General features: G+C 45.9%; 2 protein-coding genes across 2 annotated transcripts in view; both read left to right on the forward strand.

Annotated features, from left to right (window-relative positions):
* Nucleotides 1-53: 53 nt before the first annotated feature.
* On the forward strand, nucleotides 54-17,660 carry prrg2 (proline rich Gla (G-carboxyglutamic acid) 2; the record flags this gene model as incomplete). The annotated part of the gene is made up of 7 exons (XM_079564750.1): nucleotides 54-165; nucleotides 390-656; nucleotides 3,729-3,898; nucleotides 6,880-6,907; nucleotides 13,246-13,375; nucleotides 14,900-15,043; nucleotides 17,606-17,660. The coding sequence occupies 7 exons, from the start codon at nucleotides 54-56 to the stop codon at nucleotides 17,658-17,660; spliced, it is 906 nt and encodes a 301-aa protein (XP_079420876.1).
* Nucleotides 17,661-23,773: 6,113 nt separating this feature from the next.
* The window catches only part of prr12b (proline rich 12b), a 38,475-nt gene continuing 34,783 nt past the window's right edge, over nucleotides 23,774-27,465 (forward strand). Inside the window, exon 1 of the mRNA XM_079564751.1 lies at nucleotides 23,774-24,261. Within this exon, the coding sequence (XP_079420877.1) occupies nucleotides 24,173-24,261 (89 nt within the window). The 5' untranslated portion in view covers nucleotides 23,774-24,172. The remainder of the gene's footprint in view (nucleotides 24,262-27,465) is intronic.

Consider the following 27,465-nt stretch of genomic DNA (forward strand, 5'->3'; position numbering starts at 1 on the left):
ATTCAGGGGCCACCAGGGACCACTCGGACCAGTGCACAGCGCCTCTAGAGGTCATGGTCCGTAATGGTCCGGACCGGTCTTTAATATTCTCGGACCACAGTTTCGGCTTCTTGGAGCGCGTCTCTTCCGCCGCCAGTGACTCAGCCTGCTCTCAGCTGGCCCACGGTTGGCTGGCTTAACTTGTTTACCTTCAGAGCGCGTGGCCTGAGGCGGCCGCGCGTGCACGGGGGACATTGCGCGCGCACGGGCGGCCAGGACAGGTGTGTATCTCCCCACGCAGGTATGTGGCGCAGCCGGTTTCTCCGGAAGCAGCACCGAAAGTCGGTCCCAGTATGCCCGAGTGTTCGCTCTAGCTCACCGTGTTCGACGTGAGACTTGTGCGTCTTCAGAGTGCCCCAAGAGGAGAGGAGTCCCCCAAGAGGAGAGGAGTGCCCCAAACGGAGAGGAGTCCCCTAAGAGGAGAGGAGTCCCCTGCGCCGAGGGAAAGACAGTAAGTGTGGAGCTGGCCTGGCGGTGTGATGGAGCGGAGAGTGACGGCGGTGTGTGTGCTCTTCTCCCCGCAGTGAGCGCCTCCACAGCCGCGCTGGTGTGGACAGCGCTGGGCCTGCTGCAGTGCGCGCGATGCTTGGTGATCTACAGACACGCTCCGGATTCAGGTATGGCCCACCTATTGGCTCAGTCAGGAAGTGGTTAAAGAGAGACCGGCTCTGCAGGTGGTGGGACGGCATTGCCCCTTCCAGATGTTTGTCAAACCTCAGTCATTCTTATCAAGTCACGTTTGAATTCACACCAGGACGTTCCAAAAAGCAGCTTCCAAATAATGATCACATTTATTATGGGAAAGGAAAATGCAGACCTTTCTGTGCCTGTGTGAAAAACAAATGTCTGCGATTAGTTGGGATTAACCTGTGGCACAAGTCAAACATGGAGGTCATTGATGGATTCATGAATCCTGCTGTCCACCAGGACCTCCTGCAGGAGATCAGTTCAAAGCCTCAAGCTCCAGCGCTTTTGGGCCAAAACAAGGGTCTCAAACTTGCAAACCCACTTCTGAACGGCTCGAAAATCACTATCTGGAGGAGCCAGGTCAAGGTCCGGACTTAAACCCTACAGCGCTGATGGCGGATGATGTCAAATTCGCTCATTAATATTCAAAAGCGCGAGACGCCCGAACGTTCGGACAAACTTACAATGGTGACACCTGCAACACGTATCATTTTGGAAAACGGCGACTGAGAAACACAGTGTAGAGCAGCGCCCGTGTGCTGTGTTTACCATACTGTGGTGAGGTTAGATGGATATTCAGACATCCGACATTAGCCTGACTAACCTGAGAGGGAACGACCGGCTAACTAAAGCCGCAACTAGCGCTAGCTAACGTCACCGCAGACTGATGAACTGTAGAGAGCACATGGGTGTCTTTGGTCACATTCTTTACCATCGTACATGCTCATACCTAGGGCTGTGGTTAAACGATAACAGTCTGGTATCGGAAAAAAGGTTTATAATATCAATAATAATTAAAGCCGTAAGCGGCATTTAGAGGCCCTCGCGAGCTGCGTTGGCCAGTTGGCACACGCCGTCGCACGCCACCGCGATAACCGGGGGGCGCTGCCGCGCCCTACGTGGCTATGCTGTCCTGCCACCTTCGGTCGAGTTTATAAAAGAGCAAAGGCAAGAAATAGATCAGATCACTCGATGTTTCCCAAAATGGCCGACTTCGTGTTGGTTGCCTAGCAACCACGTAATGTACTTTATTGTTCGGACAGTCATGAGCACGTTTGTGCCCCATATACGTATCATCGGAAAGGTCTCACGTCCAGTAATCCACCCGTGAGGTTCATTTTCAATTACAAGCGTGTTGTGCTCATCACGTTTTCAACGTTTCCTAATGCCGTTTTTTTTCATATTTTTGTTCAAGCAAAAATATAAACCTATATTACCAGACAGGCCTCGATGCCCTGAGTCACTCTATAGTGTTTTAGGGACTGGGGAGGGGCCATGGTCGATGCCTTGCGCTCGTATTCGACCACTTTCTTGTCAATGTTGCGCCACACCAGGATTTTTCACCTTTTTTCATGCGAGCAGTTACAAATGTCCATGTCACCGGACAGGTCGGGGTGCCGGGGCCCCCCCTGTTACTGTCTTGTGCATGGGGAGCGCTCTGCACTCTGTTTCTTGAGCACTACGCGCTCTTTTAGGGACGAATAACACTGCCTTACACTTGTATTCCGCTTTAAATTACCAAATTTCTCAAAGCCTACACTGTCGTCATTATTCACTCCATACTGGTAAGCTACTGTTGTAGCCACAGCTGCCTTGGGGTAGACTGATGAAAGCGAGGCAACCAGCCATCGGCCTCTCTGACCACCACCAACCACTCACTCACTGCATTCCCTCCTGGTGTTACCATCCGGTCTCCCAACCAGGTACTGAGGCCCTCCTGCTCAGCGTCCGAGTTCTGACGGGACCCGGCAGAGCCAAGGCGGTGTGGCCTGGGTTCAGGACTGCTGGTGTCAAAGGCAGCTACAGAAAAGAAGTCAATCTTTAGATCCACGTTTAGATGCTGTTGGTCCTGCAGGATTAAAGGAAGTGACTTGGTTGTCCCCCCCCCCCATTTTTTTATTTTGGGTTTTGTCCCTATTTTTTCTTGTTTAAACATTAAAGAATGTCTAAATCAGAACCAAAACAAGGCTAAAATGGAAGTCCAATTGGAAAATGGTGACTGAAACTTTTGTTTTAGTCTGTGTGGGAAACAAAGGAATCGACCTCCGTGATTTCACAATGAACTGTGGCTTCTTACGGTACAGATGTTACGTCACATAAGTTCCCACTAATACTTTTTTTAACATCTAATTGAGAATGAGGAACATTTGGAAGGATCAGTGTTCGGACTCGAGTAAATGGACGGGGCTTTTCTTCTGGATATGACATTTCGCTGATGTCTGTAATGTTCTATTCAGTGTTTCCTCCTGTTAGTGCAGCTGCAGCGCCAGGACAAACTGTTACAGGTTCCACTGCAGCGATCATGTACAGTATGTGATCTTTGACCTTTGATAGAAGTCTGAAATTTGTACAGCTCAACTAAACTTCAACAAGAATTCCAGAGCTTGTTTTATGGAGGTCTGAACTACATATTCTGTAGTTCAGAAAGTCTATTTTTTACTAAAAGCACTGTTTAAACTCACATGGATTTGACCGATTTGGTGATTCACTCATATTTATGAGAAGTCGCATTAAGAATGAAGCAGCTCTGAAGCTCTGAGGCTGGCCGACTAAAGTCCTGCTAAAGGGACTTTCTCCTGCTGTGTGGATGTGGCTTATGAGACTTTTGTCAGGAAACCCTTCTCTCACACATCACCACTGGTTTTATGAAAAAAAAACATAACAAAACAACATGTGTTAAACAGCTTCCTGAAGGTGTTGGACCAATGTGGGCAAACTAAAGCCAGGGGCCAAAAGCGGCCCGTTAAGTCCTTCTATCCAGCCCGCAAACATAAAGAAGCATAAAATAATTAAACAGTGAACAGCACTGATATTTTCATAACTGCTGCTATTTTGCTGCTTTTTTAATGTGCAATGACAATCTTTTTCTGATGCCTATACTAAAATATTTGTACAACCAGAAACAGAACAACAATGTTTAGGATATATTCCATTTGACCATAGCGAGAGAAATGCTCCTGGATGATCTTGCTTGGAGGTTGAAAATCTTGGTCCCTCCTCAGGTGCGGTGAGGCTGGGGCAGCAGGAGGCCAGCTCCTTCCTGTCCCGCGCACTGCTCTACAACAGGTGGGACTTTGAGCTGGTGGTGCGGGACAACCTGGAGAGGGAGTGCAACGAGGAGGTCTGCAGCTACGAGGAGGCGCGCGAGGTCTTTGAGGACACCGTCCAGACGGTGCGTGCACTCACATGGCCCTGCTCAGTCCAGGATTACGAGGCATTCAACTGTACCAGCCAATAAAGCAGGAAAATGCAGTACTAACACATATTTAAGAGGTCAGAGATGATATCATCGAGAATTCTCAAACGGACTGAGCATTAATGTCTTTGTCCTCAGCCCCATGTTACCCAAGCGTCTGCTATTGGCATCAGTATGAAAGGTCGACATTTATCCTCCTGTTCAAACTTAGATTGGGGCAGATCCCGTGTGCAAAATGCCCGTCAATATTCGAGGGGGTCCCCATCTCCAAATTGTTATTTTAAAGGATCTATATCCTGCTATTTTATCCATTCCAAAGTTAAGTATAGGCATGTATATGATATATTGTACCTCTACCACTGTGGAGCACTCATTTTAGTGATAAATATAAGTGTTTTCTGGAGGTATTTTTCAAACCTGGAAGACACAACGCTTCGATTCAGTTAACTCCGCCCCCTCTCTCCGCACATACAACTTTACCGTAATATAAATAAACAGCAATAAGTGAAGTTACTTCACGATGCAGTTATACGGAGTTGACATCTGCAACACAGCTTCATAAATGGCTAACACACACACGCTAACACACAAGCTAACACGCGCTAACACACAAGTTAACACACAAGCTAACACACAAGCTAACACACAAGCTAACACACACGCTAACACACAAGCTAACACACACGCTAACACACACGCTAACACACAAGCTAACACACACAACTTCTGGCGAGTGGCCTCTTCTTAAGAAGGTTGAATAAAGTCCTCGTAGCCAAACGCGCTTCTTTTTCTCCGTGACATTATCGTTAGGTAAGAATAAAGAACAGGTGTGTCCAGTTATAACGAGCTCCATCTTCAGCTGCAGCGCAAACATGACTGATCTGTTCAGACGCTCAGTTTGTTTTGGCACCGGCTGATCTGGAAGCACCTCGGGCACATCCTTTCTTTTTTTTTTTTCTCTTTGTTTCTGACAAAGCTGTTTTACGAATTAAGATCAGGCCATAAGACATTACATTACAGACGTCGAGCACTTCCGTTCCGCTGTGACGACACAACTGAACACTCAGTCGTTCACCAGGAGAGGGCGGAGCAGCTGCTCAGAGAGCAGGATTCAGGAGGATTACTGAGAGCTGCATGAATGAAGCCAAACACACTCTGGGAGTGTTTTTGATAAGGAAATAGCATAACAACATGGCTAAAAGCTCCAAAAAGTCGATTTTGCATGATATAGGACCTTTTAATAGTTATTTTCACTGCAGACTTGGTCCAATCCACTCGGCTTTCGGCTACAGTGACTGAAATGACCGCTCTGCCATGGCTACAGTGACTGATGAGAGGGGCAAAATACGGTAGTTTCCCGGCCAAAATGGGACACTTGACAGAGCTGACAGGGCATCATCAGTGGCATTGTTCAGAACTCATGGAAAAGTTCACTGGTTTCGTGCAGAAAAATGAACCTCTGCAGGAGCCAATTGATGATAATGTCCGGTCTGGCACATAGACTGTATATAAATGGACAGCTTCTGCTCACTCCTCCCCGTTTACCATAATGACCACGCTCGAGGGGCAATTCATGGCGGATTTACAGACTCCTCCTCACCAGCTCTGACGAAGCATGTTCCTAAAAGGGCATAAGGGCGGGATCTTCACTGTAGACTCCGCCCTTGCGTGACGTGTAGCTCGCGCTGCTCCAATGCTAACAGTCGGACCCTCATTAAGTACGAGATTTCTAAAATTCTTCTTATGAAAACCAGCCTGGTTTCATAAATTGAGACTAACCCAGCGTTATCACAGGAGGAAGATCCAGCCTAGTCTAGTGTTGAAAAAATAGAAACCAGGCGTTAAAGTTGTTTTTAACGTGTCTAAACTCCAATGCTTTTCAATGGGGCACTAGTGGCGATATGGAGGTACTACAGCAATGGCGGCCTCTAGTGTGGTGGGCATAAAGCAGAGCAGCCAGCGGGCATTGGTCTGGCACCACGGTGAAGTTAGCTGGATACTGCAGCGTCTGTGAAGCCGACAGACACGCACGGGGAAGCGGCTAGCGCTCAGATTTAGGGACCGTCAGAAAATGACTTAAATTGTGGTAGTGTAGTATCATCTATGCTGAGTCTGCACAATGCGCCCAATCCCTGCCCACGACGGGCCCTTCCAATGCCACTGGTCCAGCTCACATACACCGCAGAGTGCGCTTGTGTCTGCACCTACGCCCTCAAGATCGGGCCCCAGGGGTCTGATGGGTTAACCAGAGGGGTCGGACCCCCCCGTATTTGACACACTGGGCAGATCATATTGTCTGTTTTGTTAGGGGTTGGAAAACAAACCATGGCTGCATCTCAAAAGTGACACTTCCTCCTCACCTTTTCTACGTCATGAGGCTGGCCATGAGGTTTCCCTGCATCTAAGACAACTGGAATTCATCAGGACAATAGATACATACTTGTCACGGCCTGGCCCAGGGGGAAGAGAACCTCTCATGGGGATCTCAATTTTTCAAAGTTTTTGAAAAATGGTGATTCCCATGAGAGGTTTTCTTCCTCGTTGCCATTTGTATCTATTTGAACCTTCCTAACCCAGTGGCTGAAACAACTAGGAAAGTACATTGCCAACAACAACAAAGCCACACAATGGACTACAATATGCCTCTGCTAAAGCAGTATTACAGCAAACATGCAGCTCCTCCTCCTAACTGCACTGACACATCTGGATGCTCCTCATCACAGCTGATGATGACGCACGTTCAGGTCAACGATAAGGAGAAGGAGCTTCCTGAACTTATTGCCTCTTTTTAGATGCAGCCAATGAAAACACATGTGGATTTTCCTTTTGGAGATTGAAGCGAGGGCGTTAACTGTGGATTGTACAAGTCTAACTGTTTCATCCTGAGCTGCCCTGTCTGATGAAACTTATGGGCCCAAAATACTTCAATCTATCAATCATTTTTTCTCTTGTTTTAGGACATCTTCTGGAAGGAATACGTTACAGGTAAGAGCCTGTCCAGATAATTTACCGAAATCCATCTGGTCATTTCAAATTGCACTACAAATTGATATGCTGCCGAGTGTAACACGTTTCAGTCCTCAAACGGCACCGTAGCACAGCAGAGGGATTCGGCAACACTATGTGCCCAAGAATCAGGGAGAGGCCAGTGGCATGCCCCAGGCCCCCCCTCTATGGAGAGCCTTGTCCCTGCTCTATACCGGCCCATTGAGATCAGGTGAACGACCCTCTTTTGTTAAGGCAGGTTCACCCAGTGACTCAGCGGGACAAGGACTGGAGTGAAACTGTCAACCACTAGAAGAGGATTTTTTGGCAGTTTTTGGCTCCCTCCTCCTGGGAGGAGCCGGGTCTGACTTAGACTGAGCTCCAGTTTGGGTCATAGTGTCTTTTCTGACCGAAAGAGCTAAGGAGAAGCTTTAATGTCTCTGTCCTGTTAGAATGGGACGCTCCTCCGGTGGACGTGTCTTTAATGTCTGTCCTGTTAGAATGGGACGCTCCTCCGGTGGACGTGTCTTTAATGTCTGTCCTGTTAGAATGGGACGCTCCTCAGGTGGACGTGTCTTTAATGTCTCTGTCCTGTTAGAATGGGACGCTCCTCAGGTGGACGTGTCTTTAATGTCTCTGTCCCGTTAGAATGGGACGATCCTCAGGTGGACGTGTCTTTAATGTCTGTCCTGTTAGAATGGGACGCTCCTCCGGTGGACGTGTCTTTAATGTCTCTGTCCTGTTAGAATGGGACGCTCCTCCGGTGGACGTGTCTTTAATGTCTCTGTCCTGTTAGAATGGGACGCTCCTCAGGTGGGCGTGTCTTTAATGTCTCTGTCCTGTTAGAATGGGACGCTCCTCAGGTGGGCGTGTCTTTAATATCTCTGTCCTGTTAGAATGGGACGCTCCTCCGGTGGACGTGTCTTTAATGTCTCTGTCCTGTTAGAATGGGACGCTCCTCAGGTGGGCGTGTCTTTAATATCTCTGTCCTGTTAGAAGGGGACGCTCCTCAGGTGGACGTGTCTTTAATGTCTCTGTCCTGTTAGAATGGGACGCTCCTCCGGTGGACGTGTCTTTAATGTCTCTGTCCTGTTAGAAGGGGACGCTCCTCAGGTGGACGTGTCTTTAATATCTCTGTCCTGTTAGAATGGGACGCTCCTCAGGTGGACGTGTCTTTAATGTCTCTGTCCTGTTAGAATGGGACGCTCCTCAGGTGGACGTGTCTTTAATGTCTCTGTCCTGTTAGAATGGGACGCTCCTCAGGTGGACGTGTCTTTAATGTCTCTGTCCTGTTAGAATGGGACGCTCCTCAGGTGGACGTGTCTTTAATGTCTCTGTCCTGTTAGAATGGGACGCTCCTCCGGTGGACGTGTCTTTAATGTCTCTGTCCTGTTAGAGTGGGACGCTCCTCAGGTGGACGTGTCTTTAATGTCTCTGTCCTGTTAGAATGGGACGCTCCTCAGGTGGGCGTGTCTTTAATATCTCTGTCCTGTTAGAATGGGACGCTCCTCCGGTGGACGTGTCTTTAATGTCTCTGTCCTGTTAGAATGGGACGCTCCTCAGGTGGGCGTGTCTTTAATATCTCTGTCCTGTTAGAAGGGGACGCTCCTCAGGTGGACGTGTCTTTAATGTCTCTGTCCTGTTAGAATGGGACGCTCCTCGTGTCTTTAATGTCTCTGTCCTGTTAGAATGGGACGCTCCTCGTGTCTTTAATGTCTCTGTCCTGTTAGAATGGGACGCTCCTCGTGTCTTTAATATCTCTGTCCTGTTAGAATGGGACGCTCCTCAGGTGGACGTGTCTTTAATGTCTCTGTCCTGTTAGAATGGGACGCTCCTCCGGTGGACGTGTCTTTAATGTCTCTGTCCTGTTAGAATGGGACGCTCCTCAGGTGGACGTGTCTTTAATGTCTCTGTCCTGTTAGAATGGGACGCTCCTCAGGTGGGCGTGTCTTTAATATCTCTGTCCTGTTAGAATGGGACGCTCCTCAGGTGGACGTGTCTTTAATGTCTCTGTCCTGTTAGAATGGGACGCTCCTCCGGTGGACGTGTCTTTAATGTCTCTGTCCTGTTAGAATGGGACGCTCCTCCGGTGGACGTGTCTTTAATGTCTCTGTCCTGTTAGAATGGGACGCTCCTCAGGTGGGCGTGTCTTTAATATCTCTGTCCTGTTAGAATGGGACGCTCCTCGTGTCTTTAATGTCTCTGTCCTGTTAGAATGGGACGCTCCTCCGGTGGACGTGTCTTTAATGTCTCTGTCCTGTTAGAATGGGACGCTCCTCAGGTGGACGTGTCTTTAATGTCTCTGTCCTGTTAGAATGGGACGCTCCTCCGGTGGACGTGTCTTTAATGTCTCTGTCCTGTTAGAATGGGACGCTCCTCAGGTGGACGTGTCTTTAATGTCTCTGTCCTGTTAGAATGGGACGCTCCTCAGGTGGGCGTGTCTTTAATATCTCTGTCCTGTTAGAATGGGACGCTCCTCGTGTCTTTAATATCTCTGTCCTGTTAGAATGGGACGCTCCTCCGGTGGACGTGTCTTTAATGTCTCTGTCCTGTTAGAATGGGACGCTCCTCAGGTGGACGTGTCTTTAATGTCTCTGTCCTGTTAGAATGGGACGCTCCTCCGGTGGACGTGTCTTTAATGTCTCTGTCCTGTTAGAATGGGACGCTCCTCAGGTGGACGTGTCTTTAATGTCTCTGTCCTGTTAGAATGGGACGCTCCTCAGGTGGGCGTGTCTTTAATATCTCTGTCCTGTTAGAATGGGACGCTCCTCCGGTGGACGTGTCTTTAATGTCTCTGTCCTGTTAGAATGGGACGCTCCTCAGGTGGGCGTGTCTTTAATATCTCTGTCCTGTTAGAATGGGACGCTCCTCGTGTCTTTAATGTCTCTGTCCTGTTAGAATGGGACGCTCCTCCGGTGGACGTGTCTTTAATGTCTCTGTCCTGTTAGAATGGGACGCTCCTCAGGTGGACGTGTCTTTAATGTCTCTGTCCTGTTAGAATGGGACGCTCCTCAGGTGGACGTGTCTTTAATGTCTCTGTCCTGTTAGAATGGGACGCTCCTCAGGTGGACGTGTCTTTAATGTCTCTGTCCTATTAGAATGGGACGCTCCTCAGGTGGACGTGTCTTTAATGTCTCTGTCCTGTTAGAATGGGACGCTCCTCCGGTGGACGTGTCTTTAATATCTCTGTCCTGTTAGAATGGGACGCTCCTCGTGTCTTTAATGTCTCTGTCCTGTTAGAATGGGACGCTCCTCAGGTGGACGTGTCTTTAATGTCTCTGTCCTATTAGAATGGGACGCTCCTCAGGTGGACGTGTCTTTAATGTCTCTGTCCTGTTAGAAGGGGACGCTCCTCAGGTGGACGTGTCTTTAATGTCTCTGTCCTGTTAGAATGGGACGCTCCTCGTGTCTTTAATGTCTCTGTCCTGTTAGAATGGGACGCTCCTCGTGTCTTTAATGTCTCTGTCCTGTTAGAATGGGACGCTCCTCAGGTGGACGTGTCTTTAATGTCTCTGTCCTGTTAGAATGGGACGCTCCTCGTGTCTTTAATGTCTCTGTCCTGTTAGAATGGGACGCTCCTCAGGTGGACGTGTCTTTAATGTCTCTGTCCTGTTAGAATGGGACGCTCCTCAGGTGGACGTGTCTTTAATGTCTCTGTCCTGTTAGAATGGGACGCTCCTCAGGTGGACGTGTCTTTAATGTCTCTGTCCTGTTAGAATGGGACGCTCCTCGTGTCTTTAATGTCTCTGTCCTGTTAGAATGGGACGCTCCTCAGGTGGACGTGTCTTTAATGTCTCTGTCCTGTTAGAATGGGACGCTCCTCAGGTGGACGTGTCTTTAATGTCTCTGTCCTGTTAGAATGGGACGCTCCTCAGGTGGACGTGTCTTTAATGTCTCTGTCCTGTTAGAATGGGACGCTCCTCAGGTGGACGTGTCTTTAATGTCTCTGTCCCGTTAGAATGGGACGCTCCTCAGGTGGACGTGTCTTTAATGTCTCTGTCCTGTTAGAGTGGGACGCTCCTCAGGTGGACGTGTCTTTAATGTCTCTGTCCTGTTAGAGTGGGACGCTCCTCAGGTGGACGTGTCTTTAATGTCTCTGTCCTGTTAGAATGGGACGCTCCTCAGGTGGACGTGTCTTTAATGTCTCTGTCCTGTTAGAGTGGGACGCTCCTCAGGTGGACGTGTCTTTAATGTCTCTGTCCTGTTAGAATGGGACGCTCCTCAGGTGGACGTGTCTTTAATGTCTCTGTCCTGTTAGAATGGGACGCTCCTCAGGTGGACGTGTCTTTAATGTCTCTGTCCTGTTAGAATGGGACGCTCCTCAGGTGGACGTGTCTTTAATGTCTCTGTCCTGTTAGAAGGGGACGCTCCTCAGGTGGACGTGTCTTTAATGTCTCTGTCCTGTTAGAATGGGACGCTCCTCAGGTGGACGTGTCTTTAATGTCTCTGTCCTGTTAGAATGGGACGCTCCTCAGGTGGACGTGTCTTTAATGTCTCTGTCCTGTTAGAATGGGACGCTCCTCAGGTGGACGTGTCTTTAATGTCTCTGTCCTGTTAGAATGGGACGCTCCTCAGGTGGACGTGTCTTTAATGTCTTTGTCCTGTTAGAATGGGACGCTCCTCAGGTGGACGTGTCTTTAATGTCTCTGTCCTGTTAGAATGGGACGCTCCTCAGGTGGGCGTGTCTTTAATGTCTCTGTCCTGTTAGAATGGGACGCTCCTCAGGTGGGCGTGTCTTTAATATCTCTGTCCTGTTAGAATGGGACGCTCCTCAGGTGGACGTGTCTTTAATGTCTCTGTCCTGTTAGAATGGGACGCTCCTCAGGTGGGCGTGTCTTTAATGTCTCTGTCCTGTTAGAATGGGACGCTCCTCGTGTCTTTAATGTCTCTGTCCTGTTAGAATGGGACGTTCCTCAGGTGGACGTGTCTTTAATGTCTCTGTCCTGTTAGAATGGGACGCTCCTCAGGTGGACGTGTCTTTAATGTCTCTGTCCTGTTAGAATGGGACGCTCCTCCGGTGGACGTGTCTTTAATGTCTCTGTCCTGTTAGAATGGGACGCTCCTCAGGTGGACGTGTCTTTAATGTCTCTGTCCTGTTAGAATGGGACGCTCCTCAGGTGGACGTGTCTTTAATGTCTCTGTCCTGTTAGAATGGGACGCTCCTCCGGTGGACATGTCTTTAATGTCTCTGTCCTGTTAGAATGGGACGCTCCTCAGGTGGACGTGTCTTTAATGTCTCTGTCCTGTTAGAATGGGACGCTCCTCAGGTGGACGTGTCTTTAATGTCTCTGTCCTGTTAGAATGGGACGCTCCTCGTGTCTTTAATGTCTCTGTCCTGTTAGAATGGGACGCTCCTCCGGTGGACGTGTCTTTAATGCCTCTGTCCTGTTAGAATGGGACGCTCCTCAGGTGGATGTGTCTTTAATGTCTCTGTCCTGTTAGAATGGGACGCTCCTCAGGTGGACGTGTCTTTAATGTCTCTGTCCTGTTAGAATGGGACGCTCCTCGTGTCTTTAATGTCTCTGTCCTGTTAGAATGGGACGCTCCTCAGGTGGACGTGTCTTTAATGTCTGTCCTGTTAGAATGGGACGCTCCTCAGGTGGACGTGTCTTTAATGTCTCTGTCCTGTTAGAATGGGACGCTCCTCAGGTGGGCGTGTCTTTAATGTCTGTCCTGTTAGAATGGGACGCTCCTCACGTGGACGTGTCTTTAATGTCTCTGTCCTGTTAGAATGGGACGCTCCTCAGGTGGACGTGTCTTTAATGTCTCTGTCCTGTTAGAATGGGACGCTCCTCAGGTGGGCGTGTCTTTAATGTCTCTGTCCTGTTAGAATGGGACGCTCCTCAGGTGGACGTGTCTTTAATGTCTCTGTCCTGTTAGAATGGGACGCTCCTCAGGTGGACGTGTCTTTAATGTCTCTGTCCTGTTAGAATGGGACGCTCCTCAGGTGGACGTGTCTTTAATGTCTCTGTCCTGTTAGAATGGGACGCTCCTCCGGTGGACGTGTCTTTAATGCCTCTGTCCTGTTAGAATGGGACGCTCCTCAGGTGGACGTGTCTTTAATGTCTGTCCTGTTAGAATGGGACGCTCCTCGTGTCTTTAATGTCTCTGTCCTGTTAGAATGGGACGCTCCTCGTGTCTTTAATGTCTCTGTCCTGTTAGAATGGGACGCTCCTCGTGTCTTTAATGTCTCTGTCCTGTTAGAATGGGACGCTCCTCGTGTCTTTAATGTCTCTGTCCTGTTAGAATGGGACGCTCCTCGTGTCTTTAATGTCTCTGTCCTGTTAGAATGGGACGCTCCTCAGGTGGACGTGTCTTTAATGTCTCTGTCCTGTTAGAATGGGACGCTCCTCCGGTGGACGTCTCTGGGCTGGTGGCTGGGCTCATGGCTCTGCTGGTGTCCGCTGTCATCGCTGCTGTGCTGGGAGTCTACTGCTACAAGGCCCGGCACAAGACAGGACGCCCACAGTGAGTACCACAGCAGCACTTAACCCAGAGAGCACCCCACACCGGATCAAACATGGGGCCAGGCTGATCGAGGATTCACCTATTGTACATTTTTTAGTGGTAGTGGTATCCCCCAACACACTAACACCTGCCCCAGGCCAGTATATCCCTCACACACCTACACCCTGCCCCAGGCCAGTATATCCCTCACACACCTACACCCTGCCCCAGGCCAGTATATCCCTCACACCCCTACACCCTGCCCCAGACCAGTATATCCCTCACACCCCTGGCCCCAGGAGAGTCTAAAGGCCAACGCACACCAAGGTTGTGGTGACGCGCAGCGACGCTCACCCTGCGCCATGTTTCAGATGTGCTGAATTCAGATGAGGCAGCACGGAGGGAAACATGTTCTTTGCCTCACAGCCCGAGATCGCTCTGTTTGGAGAAGCTCCTCTTGCTTTTCCAAACAGAGAAACCATTGTCAGGGCTATTTGAGTCATGATAAATGAATAAATCACATGTTTAAAGCACCGCACAATTTGAGAAAAGCCTTAGAAGTGCCGTGACGCGCTCCAGTGTGTGTAGACACATACAGCCTTATTTACACAGTCCTATTTTTACTGGAAAAACTGTTTCATCTCCCTTATGAGCATGCACAATGGGTGCGCCGCAAGGCTCTATATTGGGGCCCTTGTTGTTTTCTGAATGACTTTCCATCTGTGTGTATTAATGGTAAAATGATACGTATGCTGATGACAATGTGATGTATATTCATGGTAAAACTGTTAAAGATGTAAAAGTGTGTACATGTTCACACTTTTTCATACCAGGCCAAAATAATGTCTTCTTTTAAAACAAACCTGTTAACATAATGTACTGTAATTGGTGTAATTACTGTATTTGCGAAAAGGTATTTGCAAATTAACGCTTAGGAATGAATGTAATGTAAGTGTGTAATCATTTAAGTGTAACATATTATTAATCTGTAGACATCTGTAGACATCTGTAGACATCAGCCTCGCAGGGACTGCAGGTGTTAATTAGTACAAGTGCTACAACTGAGTACAATGACTCTCTCCTTTTTGAAGTTAATATAAGTATATTGTACATTGTCCCTGTTCAAATAAATAACCTTAACTAAATGATAAAAATGACAAGCGTTACCTCCTCTGAGCAGAAGAAACCACAAATAATCAAGAATTCATGATTTTATATTGTGATGGCAGAGCGATGAATAAGTGCATTTATAATGGAAGTAAATGGGGCATGAAGAGCCACTAAGGTTACATGAGGATAGTGTTTCTAACGTTAAGTGTTTAGCAGGTGAGCACCAGGAGAGAGGATGGATTTGTATCATCGAGCTCGTCTGGACTTTCTCCCACATTTAGAGCCCCAGAATGGTTCCCTAACAGTTGGTTTTCAAACTGGGTGATGATCGATCTTGTAGTTCCATGTCTTAGTTTTTGATCCATTGTTATTAGTTGACAGAGATATCAGTCCATCTAATCCTGTTTGCACTGAATGATTGAATTGTGTGTGCAGAAACCCGGTGAGGATGGCCGGGGATGGGCGCCCGGCTGCAGAGATGGTGCCTCTGTCTGGGATCGTCGCTCCAGCTTTACCCAGCTACAACGAGGCTCTGACCAGGAGCGGGCAGCACGACGCGCCCCCGCCCCCCTACTCTGGGTAGGTCTCAGTACGGCCCGGCACAGACGGGTGTTGCTTTTTGTCATTTTTAACCATGTTTCCTAATGTTCCTTGCTCAAGAGTAGGACCGGGTACCATTACCATTTTTTTTTACCAGTACTTTAACGATACTTTCGATACTAATACCTGAACGCTACTTTTTTCTGATCCCTATACTAAAATATTGGTCTAGAACCAGAAAACAGAACAATGAACTTACAGTTTCGGTTTCATATCCAATGTGTGAAACATTTGGAATAATTTGTGGAAAAGTGGGAGAAATTGTGGCAAATTTAAGGAAAATTAGTTTTAGAAAAATTGGGGCAAAAATTGGTTAAAAATATTTTTTGCCCCATTTTGGATTTTTTTTGTAAAATTAGGCAAAAATAAAATTTAAAAAAGGCCAAACATTGAGAAACAAAAACTATTGATTTGAGATGAAACAAGCAAGTCTTTCTTTAACCAACAGCATCAAAATGTTTTTATTTTGTATCTGCTTATGTTTCATTTTTTCGATACCAGTTGAGCCTAAACTCTTTACGATACCATACTGTTATGTGTAGCTGAATACAGGAGCCCTTAAATAACGTAGCGCCCCCACCTGGCCATCCAGGTGAAAAATGTCTGGACTTCCCTTCATTGTTTAATAAAGCCACATTTTTGAATTAAGCGTTACGACCATTGTTAACCATTTATAAAGATCTGGTTGCCATAGTAACAGCTTCCCGTCCCTGTGTCTGGTTGAGGTTAGGAAAAGGGTTTGTGCGAAGCCGTGTCTGAATGTCCTCACTATTCCCTTTAGTGCCGCACTCTAATATCTACAATCTCAGGCACTCATCCTGTTGCTGAGTTTACGAGGGCTGCACAGGAGACTTTTAGCTCAGACATTTTGGGAATTTTCAAGAATTAAAAACTGTGAAAATTTGCAATTGGATGCGTTTTGGAGCCAGCTCCATTATTTAGAATGAGTGAAAATAAAAATGAAAATAGCGAAGGATAAAATTAGGACGATGTTGCGCATGTTAAAGGAATAGGCCACCGTTTTTACATACTGAGATATGTTCTTACCTCACTTTAGACGTGTTAATATATCCCCGTCTGGTCTTTGTCCGTGCGCTCTGCCAGGCAAACGGAGCACATACGCAGCCTCTCCCACATGTCACATAGCTCCAAAAAAGCTCACGATAGAAGCTACCAAGCTCTTCCACGTGTTCCCTATTTAAATAAAGTGTTTTCATGCGAAGTATATTTACACAGAAATGTAACATGTCGATTTTATAAGCTAATAAAAAGGGGGACTATATTGTGAGGCGTAATGATACAGGAGCACAACGTCCGCGCAGTAACTCCTAAAGACTTCCCCCGCTCACTTCCGTCAATAACCTTTAGGAGTTACTGCGCGGACGTTTTACTCCTCGTATCATTACGCCTCACAATATAGTCCCCCTTTTTATTTGCTTATAAAATCGACATGTTACATTTCTGTGTAAATATACTTCGCATGAAAACACTTCACGTAACTTTATTTAAATAGGGAACACGTGGAAGAGCTTGGTAGCTTCTATCGTGAGCTTTTTTGGAGCTATGTGACATGTGGGAGAGGCTGCGTATGTGCTCCGTTTGCCTGGCAGAGTGCACGGACAAAGACCAGACGGGGATATATTAACACGTCTAAAGTGAGGTAAGAACATATTTTAGTATGTAAAAACGGTGGCCTATTCCTTTAAGACAATGACAAGCCTGTGTTCCATAATGACTTCAGAAAGGGCAAAAAAGTTTCAAAGTTTTAATGGAAAATCCATAGGAGCCAGGAACGTCCAGAGCAAGTTGCCATATCCTGGTGGTTAGAGGAAGAAGTGTGTTCTTAATCTTACAGTCTATGGACTTTTTTTTTTTTTTACATTTACGTATTACATGTGATTTAATCAGATGATCCCAAAATGGTGGGCAAATCTGCACATTTTCCATCTATGGATTTAGAGCCACAGTTCTATTAGCAACAGGGTTGCCAGGTCTCGGCCGCCAAACCCGCCTAAAAATAACTGGAAAAACGCCCCAAATCCATGGACACAGCAGAAATGTTTTCTGGTTTTACTAGTGTTTAAAGCCCATGTGCTCCTGCAGTGATGAGAAACCGCCTCATTCTCCGTCACAGAAAAAGTAGCTCTGAGAGCCTTGGATTTTGAGATTTTGAGCATGGCAACAAAAACAACCAGCAGGCAGATTTTTTCACCCCCAGAAAGGCTTAAAAAGCCACCCAATTCTGCAGTTTAACCGTCTAATACACAAGCTTTTTGTTGTTTGTGCAGTTCAGCATTTCCTGGGTTTTGTTCTAAACCATAGCTGAGCGTTCTGAGCAGTCCTCTGGCATTTATTACGACACCATCTATTTGTTAGCTCATTCCCGCTCGAGCCAGAAGGAGGTGCTCTGATCATGAACAAGCCACAATTATGCATCTACTGTAAATGTATTAGCTCCAAAGAGGAAAACATCTGTTTACCAGAATATCAGAAGAGTTGTTTTCAGTTTATGATACTCACTTGTTCTTCCTTTGGCCACAGGGGGGCGCCGTCGGAGATGGGGCAGCAGGATGCAGCAGCAGATAGAGATGCCTGAGATGTCTGTCCAGAATGTTTTCTGGTTTCTTATGTACAAAAGAGGCAAACCCTGTAGTCTAGAGCTCAACAAACCTTTTCTGAAATAATGCGTGGGATTTGTGTTTTAGTTCAGCACTTCTCTTACATGTTCATGATCCTGGTCATGTGGAGAACACAGTGCACCATGATGTCAATCTTTATTTCAAAACAAACAAACAAAAAGCCTAGTTTGACTTTTCTTTTCTTTTATTCTATTCTATTTCTATTTAGTGTCAATGCAGTTGGAAGTTATGCCTGAATATCTTCTGACAGTTACATTTGTCCTTCTAAAATGGTATGTGGTTGTTAAGTCATTTGTTCTGATGATTTATGAATTAAAAATATTCTCTTCTCATATTAGAATATGTACATGTCAGACAACTTTTTTCTATTCTGAAAAATGTTTTCAAAAGTTGTAGCTTATAATAGAAATTTGAAAATTCAGAGCATTATTTTTTGTACTTTGTAAAGCCAAAATGTCGGGTCCATTATTTATTGCATTTGTCTGTGAGGTTGTGGGTTGGATTCCCGCGTGTCTGAAGTGTTCCTCATATATGTGCCACGCTGTGATCTGTGTGTGAAATAAAGGCCCACTCGTCCTGACAGATCCCATTGTTCATTCAAAACCTCTCAATATTGTCCTGTCAAAGCTTTCTCTGGATTTCTGCCCATCTCGTATTGCAGGACAATAGAAATAAAAAAGAAGCAACGTTCAATCCAAATGTATGCAGACAGTTAGTAGTTGGTATATCATATCAAACAGTCACAAGTCGTCATACACATCAATCAGCTTGACCCTTACCCTGACCCTGACCATACTTTTCAGAGTCTGTTAGCATTAGCCTGCTCAGTGTATTTTTCCTATAGCCGTTAGCATTAGCCATCAATCATAGCAAATTATGAACAATCCAGATGTTTTCAGCTGTTGTCAACCATCGGCCACAGTTCGGTCAAAGCCTCGTTAGAAATCATTAATGAATGCACAGACCTTTGGGGATTTGACTTTAGATGCAAATGAGCTTTTCCTGGGTCAGATCCTTATCCAGTGACCACGACACATCATCATATATGTTAGTCTGTGTTCATGATAATCAATACAAATGTATTTATAGAGTGCCTTTATACAAGGCTGTAGTGCAAAGTGCTTTACAGACTAAAAACAAATCGTGCCCACCCATGCATGCACATAGAAGCAGACAATAAGACTCATGCTAACCCCACCCCCTCCCATAGCCCGCACGTACACACACACGCACACGCGCACACGCACACACACGCACACACACACGCACACAGCCAGGTGCCAGTACCGCACCCGAGGCAGAGGGCGCCCTCAGAAAAACAATATTTACAAATAATGACATTAAATAAAGATAAATAAATACAAACAATAAAAACTCTATAATAAGCTAATTATAATCATAAATAATTATAAAAATAACTGAATAAATAAATAAAAAGGTTGAAAATAAATGGATATCATCTAAAAGGTGGGTCTTGAGCCTGCTCTTAAAAACATTGTCGTTCTCTGCAGCCCTGAGCTCCTCCTCAGGTGGTTCCAGAGGCGAGGGCCGTAATATTGAGTCTTTTTGTTGACTTTAGGAATAAGGAGCCCCCTGCCGGAGGAGCGAAGGGGCCGTGAAGGTTCATAAGGTAAAAGCAGTTCTGAAAGATAAGAAGGACCAAGACCAATATAAGTAATAAAAAAAAAAAAAAAAGAAGGACCAAGACCATTAAAGGGACTATATGGAGTGTTGTTTGTATTTTCCTCCCCCTACATGTTCCACCATGTCCTAATGTGTAGAATGAGCTCAGACCTGTTCACCACAACTGCCTCTAAAATCCTGCACTGTCACTCAGGTGTTACTTCGGGGCCAAAGTGCCGTCATGGACAGGCTTTAATATAGAAGGTGCAGTTGCATGTATGACCTGAGGTGGCAGTAGTGAGTATAAAATGGCTAACTTGCGTCTAGCCCCTTTAAGACATTTAAAAAGCATTAAAAGAACCTTGTAGGAACCAATAACGTAATAACGGCCGATAACATAATAAATTTGGCCTCTTTCAAAACGTACTAAGCCGATAATGTAATAACGATTTACTGGTCGATAATGTAACAATTATTACTTTATTGGCCTGATAAGATGAAAATTGTTCACAAATGTAATAAATTCAGCCAATAATGTAATGATATATACATTTTAATTCATTTTCAAAAACTAACACATTAAACCGTTTTTGTACTGTTGTCTCTAAATTGTTGACTGACCTGTTATTTTGTGGCCTTTTCCGTCAGGTTTGTATTTTGCTGTTTTTACTGTTTTATTTTCTCACTTAACTGGTCACCGGTAACTGGTCGTACCTCACATGTCTTTTCATATGACGGTGGCCCAGAGTGTAAGGCTCATGATGGAAAGGATGCAACAAATGCATGAAGTCCTACCCATGGCTACGATAGTAGTCTGTAGTAGAAAGGGAAAGATTGTGTCAAGAGAATTAGCATCATTATATAGGTTAAAAAAAAAAAAAATCCTATTATCATTGTACCAAACTTTAGTAAGTGATGAAAGACTCAGATACAGGATACAGATTCAGGAGCAGGGAACTCACTGTTAGATTACTGTCAGATCAGCCATTTGGGCCACTCTCACGTGCACCACATTCACACACAGGCAAGGTGGGTGAAGTGCCTTGCCCAAGGACACAGTGACGTCATTTACTAAGGGGAGCATGGATTGGAACCGGCAACCTTTACCATGGGCTACGGTCGTGGTCTGCTGCATATGAGCAAAGTTACTTAAAGTGAAAAAAGATTGTGATAAAAACAACACAAACAAAAAGCAGTAAAATACAAAAGCGGATGAAAAACACGGCCATTACAGCACATATATTATTATTGAATTCATTTGTGAACGATTTTCATCTTGTTAGGCCAAGAAGGCAAGAACCTGCCAATAACAAAGTAATTATTATTAACCTACTCACGTTACAACCTATTGTTGCCTACACACGCTACAACCTACTGTAACCTACACACATGACAACCTTCTGTAACCTACACATGTGACAATCTACTGCAACCTAAACACATGACAACCTACTGTTCCCTACACACGCTACAACCTACTGTAACCTACACACATGACAACCTTCTGTAACCTACACACATGACAACCTACTGCAACCTAAACGCATGACAACCTACTGTTCCCTACACACATGACAACCTACTGTTACCTACACACGCTACAACCTACTGTAACCTACACACATGACAACCTACTGTAACCTACACACATGACAACCTACTGTTCCCTACACACATGACAACCTACTGTTCCCTACACACATGACAACCTACTGTTACCTACACACATGACAACCTACTGTAACCTACACACATGACAACCTACTGTTCCCTACACACATGACAACCTACTGTTACCTACACACATGACAACCTACTGTTACCTACACACGTTACAACCTACTGTTACCTACACACATGACAACCTACTGTTCCCTACACACATGACAACCTACTGTTACCTACACACATGACAACCTACTGTTACCTACACACGCTACAACCTACTGTAACCTACACACATGACAACCTACTGTTACGTACACAAGTAACAACCTACTGTTCCCTACACACATGACAACCTACTGTTCCCTACACACATGACAACCTACTGTAACCTACACACATGACAACCTACTGTAACCTACACACATGACAACCTACTGTTCCCTACACACGCTACAACCTACTGTAACCTACACACGTGACAACCTACTGTAACCTACACACGTTACAACAGTCTGTAACCTACACACGCTACAACCTACTGTAACCTACACACATGACAACCTACTGTTCCCTACACACGCTACAACCTACTGTAACCTACACACGTGACAACCTACTGTAACCTACACACATGACAACCTACTGTTCCCTACACACGCTACAACCTACTGTAACCTACACACGTGACAACCTACTGTAACCTACACACATGACAACCTACTGTAACCTACACACATGACAACCTACTGTAACCTACACACATGACAACCTACTGTTACCTACACACGCTACAAACTACTGTAACCTACACACATGACAACCTACTGTTCCCTACACACGCTACAACCTACTGTTACCTACACACATGACAACCTATTCTTACCTACACACGTTACAACAGTCTGTAACCTACACACATGACAACCTACTGTAACCTACACACATGACAACCTACTGTAACCTACACACGTTACAACAGTCTGTAACCTACACACATGACAACCTACTGTAACCTACACACATGACAACCTACTGTAACCTACACACGTTACAACAGTCTGTAACCTACACACATGACAACCTACTGTAACCTACACACGTAACAACCTATTCTTACCTACACACGTTACAACAGTCTGTAACCTACACACATGACAACCTACTGTAACCTACACACGTTACAACCTACTGTTACCTACACACATGACAACCTACTGTAACCTACACACGTTACAACAGTCTGTAACCTACACACATGACAACCTACTGTAACCTACACACGTTACAACAGTCTGTAACCTACACACATGACAACCTACTGTAACCTACACACGTTACAACCTACTGTTACCTACACACATGACAACCTACTGTAACCTACACACGTTACAACCTACTGTTACCTACACACATGACAACCTACTGTAACCTACACACATGACAACCTACTGTTACCTACACACATGACAACCTACTGTAACCTACACACGTTACAACCTACTGTAACCTACACACGTTACAACCTACTGTTACCTACACACATGACAACCTACTGTTACCTACACACGCTACAACCTACTGTTACCTACACACATGACAACCTACTGTAACCTACACACGTTACAACCTACTGTAACCTACACACATGACAACCTACTGTAACCTACACACGTTACAACCTACTGTTACCTACACACATGACAACCTACTGTAACCTACACACGCTACAACCTACTGTTACCTACACACATGACAACCTACTGTTACCTACACACATGACAACCTACTGTAACCTACACACGTTACAACCTACTGTTACCTACACACATGACAACCTACTGTTGCCTAAACACATGACAACCTACTGTTACCTACACAAGTAACAACCTACTGTAACCTACACACATGACAACCTACTGTTCCCTACACACATGACAACCTACTGTTCCCTACACACATGACAACCTACTGTTACCTACACACATGACAACCTACTGTTACCTACACACATGACAACCTACTGTAACCTACACACATGACAACCTACTGTAACCTACACACATGACAACCTACTGTTACCTAAACACATGACAACCTACTGTTACCTACACACATGACAACCTACTGTAACCTACACACATGACAACCTACTGTAACCTAAACACATGACAACCTACTGTTACCTAAACACATGACAACCTACTGTTACCTAAACACATGACAACCTACTGTTACCTAAACACATGACAACCTACTGTAACCTAAACACGTTACAACCTACTGTTACCTACACACATGACAACCTACTGTAACCTACACACATGACAACCTACTGTAACCTACACACATGACAACCTACTGTAACCTAAACACATGACAACCTAATGTTACCTAAACACATGACAACCTACTGTAACCTACACACATGACAACCTACTGTAACCTACACACATGACAACCTACTGTTACCTACACACGTTACAACCTACTGTTACCTACACACATGACAACCTACTGTAACCTAAACACGTTACAACCTACTGTTACCTACACACATGACAACCTACTGTAACCTACACACATGACAACCTACTGTTACCTACACACGTTACAACCTAATGTTACCTACACACATGACAACCTACTGTTACCTACACACATGACAACCTACTGTTACCTACACACATGACAACCTACTGTTACCTACACACGTCACCGCCTCCCATTGGCAGAATACTGCATGATTTCCCGCGCGGCTGAAGCTGTTACGGTGCGCCTGTACGGTCTGAATATGAAAGTGAACGTCCTGAGCGCGCAGTGCGTGCACGCGCACGTGTGTGGAAGTTCCCCACATGCAGAGCCAGATGCGTGCCTGCGCTGGAGCGCGCAGGACTCCAGTGCTGCTGCTCAGAAAAATGGCGTCTTCTGAACAAAATGTGCCAAACTAACATCACAGTGGAACGGAGGACGCTGGACTTAAACATCATTTAGCGCCACGAGGAGACAATAGACTGTGATGGAGAGAGGCGGGAGCGGGTAGACCCCCCCTCCCTCTTCCTCACGCACACAAACGTGTGCGCGCGGTGTACAGCTCGTCAAACGGAGAAATATTCAGACGAAGTGGAGACCCCCACCCCGTCCCCCGCAGTCTGCCCTCCGCCTGCCCTGCAGCCTGCCCATGGAGAGGCTCTTCTCCGCGGCAGCCTTCGGAGACTCGGTGTCTGGGGTCGGGACAGCATGGACGTACGACAGGTCCGCCAGAGCCAGGTGCGTAAGGAGCAGAACAAAGGCTGAGACAGTGTGGGCTGTCGCTGCTGCTCGGGCTGCACGACTGTCCGCTGTCTGCGCGCTCAGAGCCCGCTGCTCCGTGCGCTATGCCGGGGTCTGCCGGGGCAGGGACGGGAGGGACGGGGCCAGGAGCCAGGGAGCAGCGTGTCCTCTGACATAGAGCCAAACCGAGCAGTGAGCCAGGTGATGTGCGCACGGCTGCGCTGTACAGTGTCTGCTCAGTTTGACAGTAAAATGGTGGAGCGGGGAGCTCAGGGCAGTGTAGCCCACAGTAGTGGTCTCGGGTCAGGCTGGAGCAGCTGCATGTGTTGGTATGGATTAGACTATAGATGTGAGGGGACCTTATGCATGAGGAGCCTGCTGCTGCAGCCTGCCTCCATCCCCGCTGCTGGGCTGGTGCAGGCTCACAGACGGAGCACACAGACAAAAGAGCCGCTGAAGCTGCTGCTCGCTCCGTCGTGACGCTGTGCTGGAATGAGCCGAGCTAAACGCTAGCCCCGCTCCAGCATCACTCCTGCCTACCGTCGCCTTGACAACAGCATCTGTTTCCACCAGCTCCACAGACGCTCCGCTCTACAGCCTATCACGGTCGGTCACGCGTAAAAACCCATTGATTGAATGAAATGAATAGCCCAAAGATGTTTCCTCATTTATGTGACACTGTACTCTCATGCTGTGAGCGGAGTCCTGTTTCCTGAGCCTGCCATCCAGAGGCTCCGCAGGTCCAGGCAGAGTAGACATCAACCTTCACATTCATTGCAACAATAGCCTAACATTAAAAGAAATAAAACACCAACAAAACCCCAAATGGCTCCACATTGGTGAGTGTGGGGTAAATAAGGCAGATCAGTGGGAACGCTCTTGGATTCAGAGGGCGCTGTAGAAATGACCTCTGTCAGAATCTCCATGGCTTTGACTGACAGAGAGGAGTGAGGTCAGGGTCGGACCCTGAGAAGTCGCCCAGTGTTGTCATAAACAGAGAGAATTATGGATTAGTATGAGAAAAGGTCTGCCCTGGAGTCTGGACAGTGGTGCTGGAAAAGAAGAGAAGAAGCTGAGGAGGCTTACAGTGTTGCTGCACCTTGGGGTGAACGATGTTTGCAAAAAATGTTTTGTAATTGTGATCAAATTGATGAGGGCTCTAGTGGCTCACTGGCAGAGACGATAACAATCTGAATGGACTGAGGCAGCGTTCAGCGCCGGCCAGGTCAAGCTTATGTATGTTTGGCTAAATACTGGAGCTATATACTGTTATTAAATACTATTATTAATAATAATACAAGGATAACATTAGGACGATGTTGTTCATGTTAAGACAAACATCATTTCAATCATGTTCTATAATGACTTACAGACGGGCAAAAAGTTTCAATAGAAAGTCCGTAGGAGCAGGGCCTTCCGCCGCCATTTCCTTACGCTTACAGAAGGAAGTCGCAAGAATAAGAATAAGGGCGGCATGGTCCCTGGTTCGATTCCCACCTGGACGAGGCCTTTCTCTGTGTGTAGGTTTCCTCCGGGTACTACTAAAAACATGTACAATAGGCCTGCTTGTGTTTGAGAGTGTGAGTGTGGTACAATCTGGCGTGGCCTGTTTACATGCATGAGTCCCATGTATGTTCATTAACATGGACTGTCCCAACCAAATAAACAAATAAAGTCCATTCTTTATTTTACAGTTTATGGCGCTTACCCAAAAGGCTGCGGACTCAGTCCCAGCTCTGATTGGTGTGTCGGATACACGGCCAGACCAAAAACTGTTGCACCTGCCCTGGACTTAAAGGGCCTCGATGCAAGTTGGTCATTTTATACTCACTACTGCCACCTCAGGTCATACACGGCACCTTCTATGTTAAGCACTTCAGACCCAAATGAACAGCTTTGTGACAGTGCAGGATTTTAGAGGCAGTTGTGGTGAACAGGTCTGAGCTCATTCTACACATTAGGACATGGCCGAACATTTAAGGGGAGGAAAATACATCATTTTAATATTTTTAAACTCTGTATAGTCCTTTAACTTTCTGTTCTGATCTGCAGCTGCTGCAGTTGATCAGATTAAGGTTCAGCAACACCCTTTACGGCTCCTCATTTACAAGTGAAGCTGAACTTCCCTCAAAATTTAAATAAAAAAAAATCCCAATTAAGCATATTTTCTTTCACAAATGTATTTATTAATTGTCTTACTAAATGCACTAGAGTTTGCCTACAGTTAGCAAGTCATCCAGTCCGTCAGCCATCTCAATGTATTTCTCCTTTAACCATTAGCATTAGCCATCAAACACTGATCCAGATGTTTTCCACAGTTAGGTCAAAGACAAGATAGAAATCATTCATGAGTGTACAGACCTTTGGAGGTTTTACTTTAGATAGAAATTGGCTTATAAATAAAATGTATTAAAGTTTTGTTTTTGTGTGTGTCGGATACACATCCAGTGGCCTGTAAACATCATCTTATCTTGGTCTCATAAGGTCATAGAGAAACCAGGAAATTATACTAATGCCAAGAAACATACCTCGCTGTATTTTAGTATTGCGCCGTTTTCTCTATTTGTATGGGAATAGAACATGTGTAGGAACAGGCTCAGAGCTAAAGGCACTTCTGTGATTTCTGTGCTACAGCTACCTCATGACACAGACACAACAGCTCAGGGTCCCTTCTGTGGACCCACCACCTGCAGGAGGAACCATAGGGGCTGGTCCTATGGGATTTTGGCAACTCCAACAGCTGGATGGATGGATGGATGAATTTTAACATTTTTATTTTAACTATGAGTCAAAAGTCTAAATAAATCCTGTTTGCACAAAAGGCTGTGTGTACAAATGTCGGGTACAATGCTGGTGCAGGTTTATGTCGGTCCCTGATAATGAATAGAAATATTATGAGCTTCCCCTGTTTGAAAGACCACCACTCTTCTTTGGTTTGGCAGTGTAAAATCCAATTAGGGCTGGGTCAAAAAGTTTAGGTCCTACCGCTATCGAAAAAACATGAAAGTATTGAAAGCAGGTGTCTTTAGATCCAAGTTTTGATGATACAGCATCATGTGACGCCTGTGCAGTCTTTGTATTAAACTGAGTTATCTATTATCGATTTTATTTTAGGAGTTAAAACAGGTCAACATTAAAAGTCCTTTCTTAATGTAATGATTTATACTGGGATGTTTTTCCTTGATATTTGGAAAGTAACTG

Source organism: Gobius niger (assembly GCF_951799975.1).
Source record: "Gobius niger genome assembly, chromosome: 10".
Classification (NCBI taxonomy): Eukaryota; Metazoa; Chordata; class Actinopteri; order Gobiiformes; family Gobiidae; genus Gobius; species Gobius niger.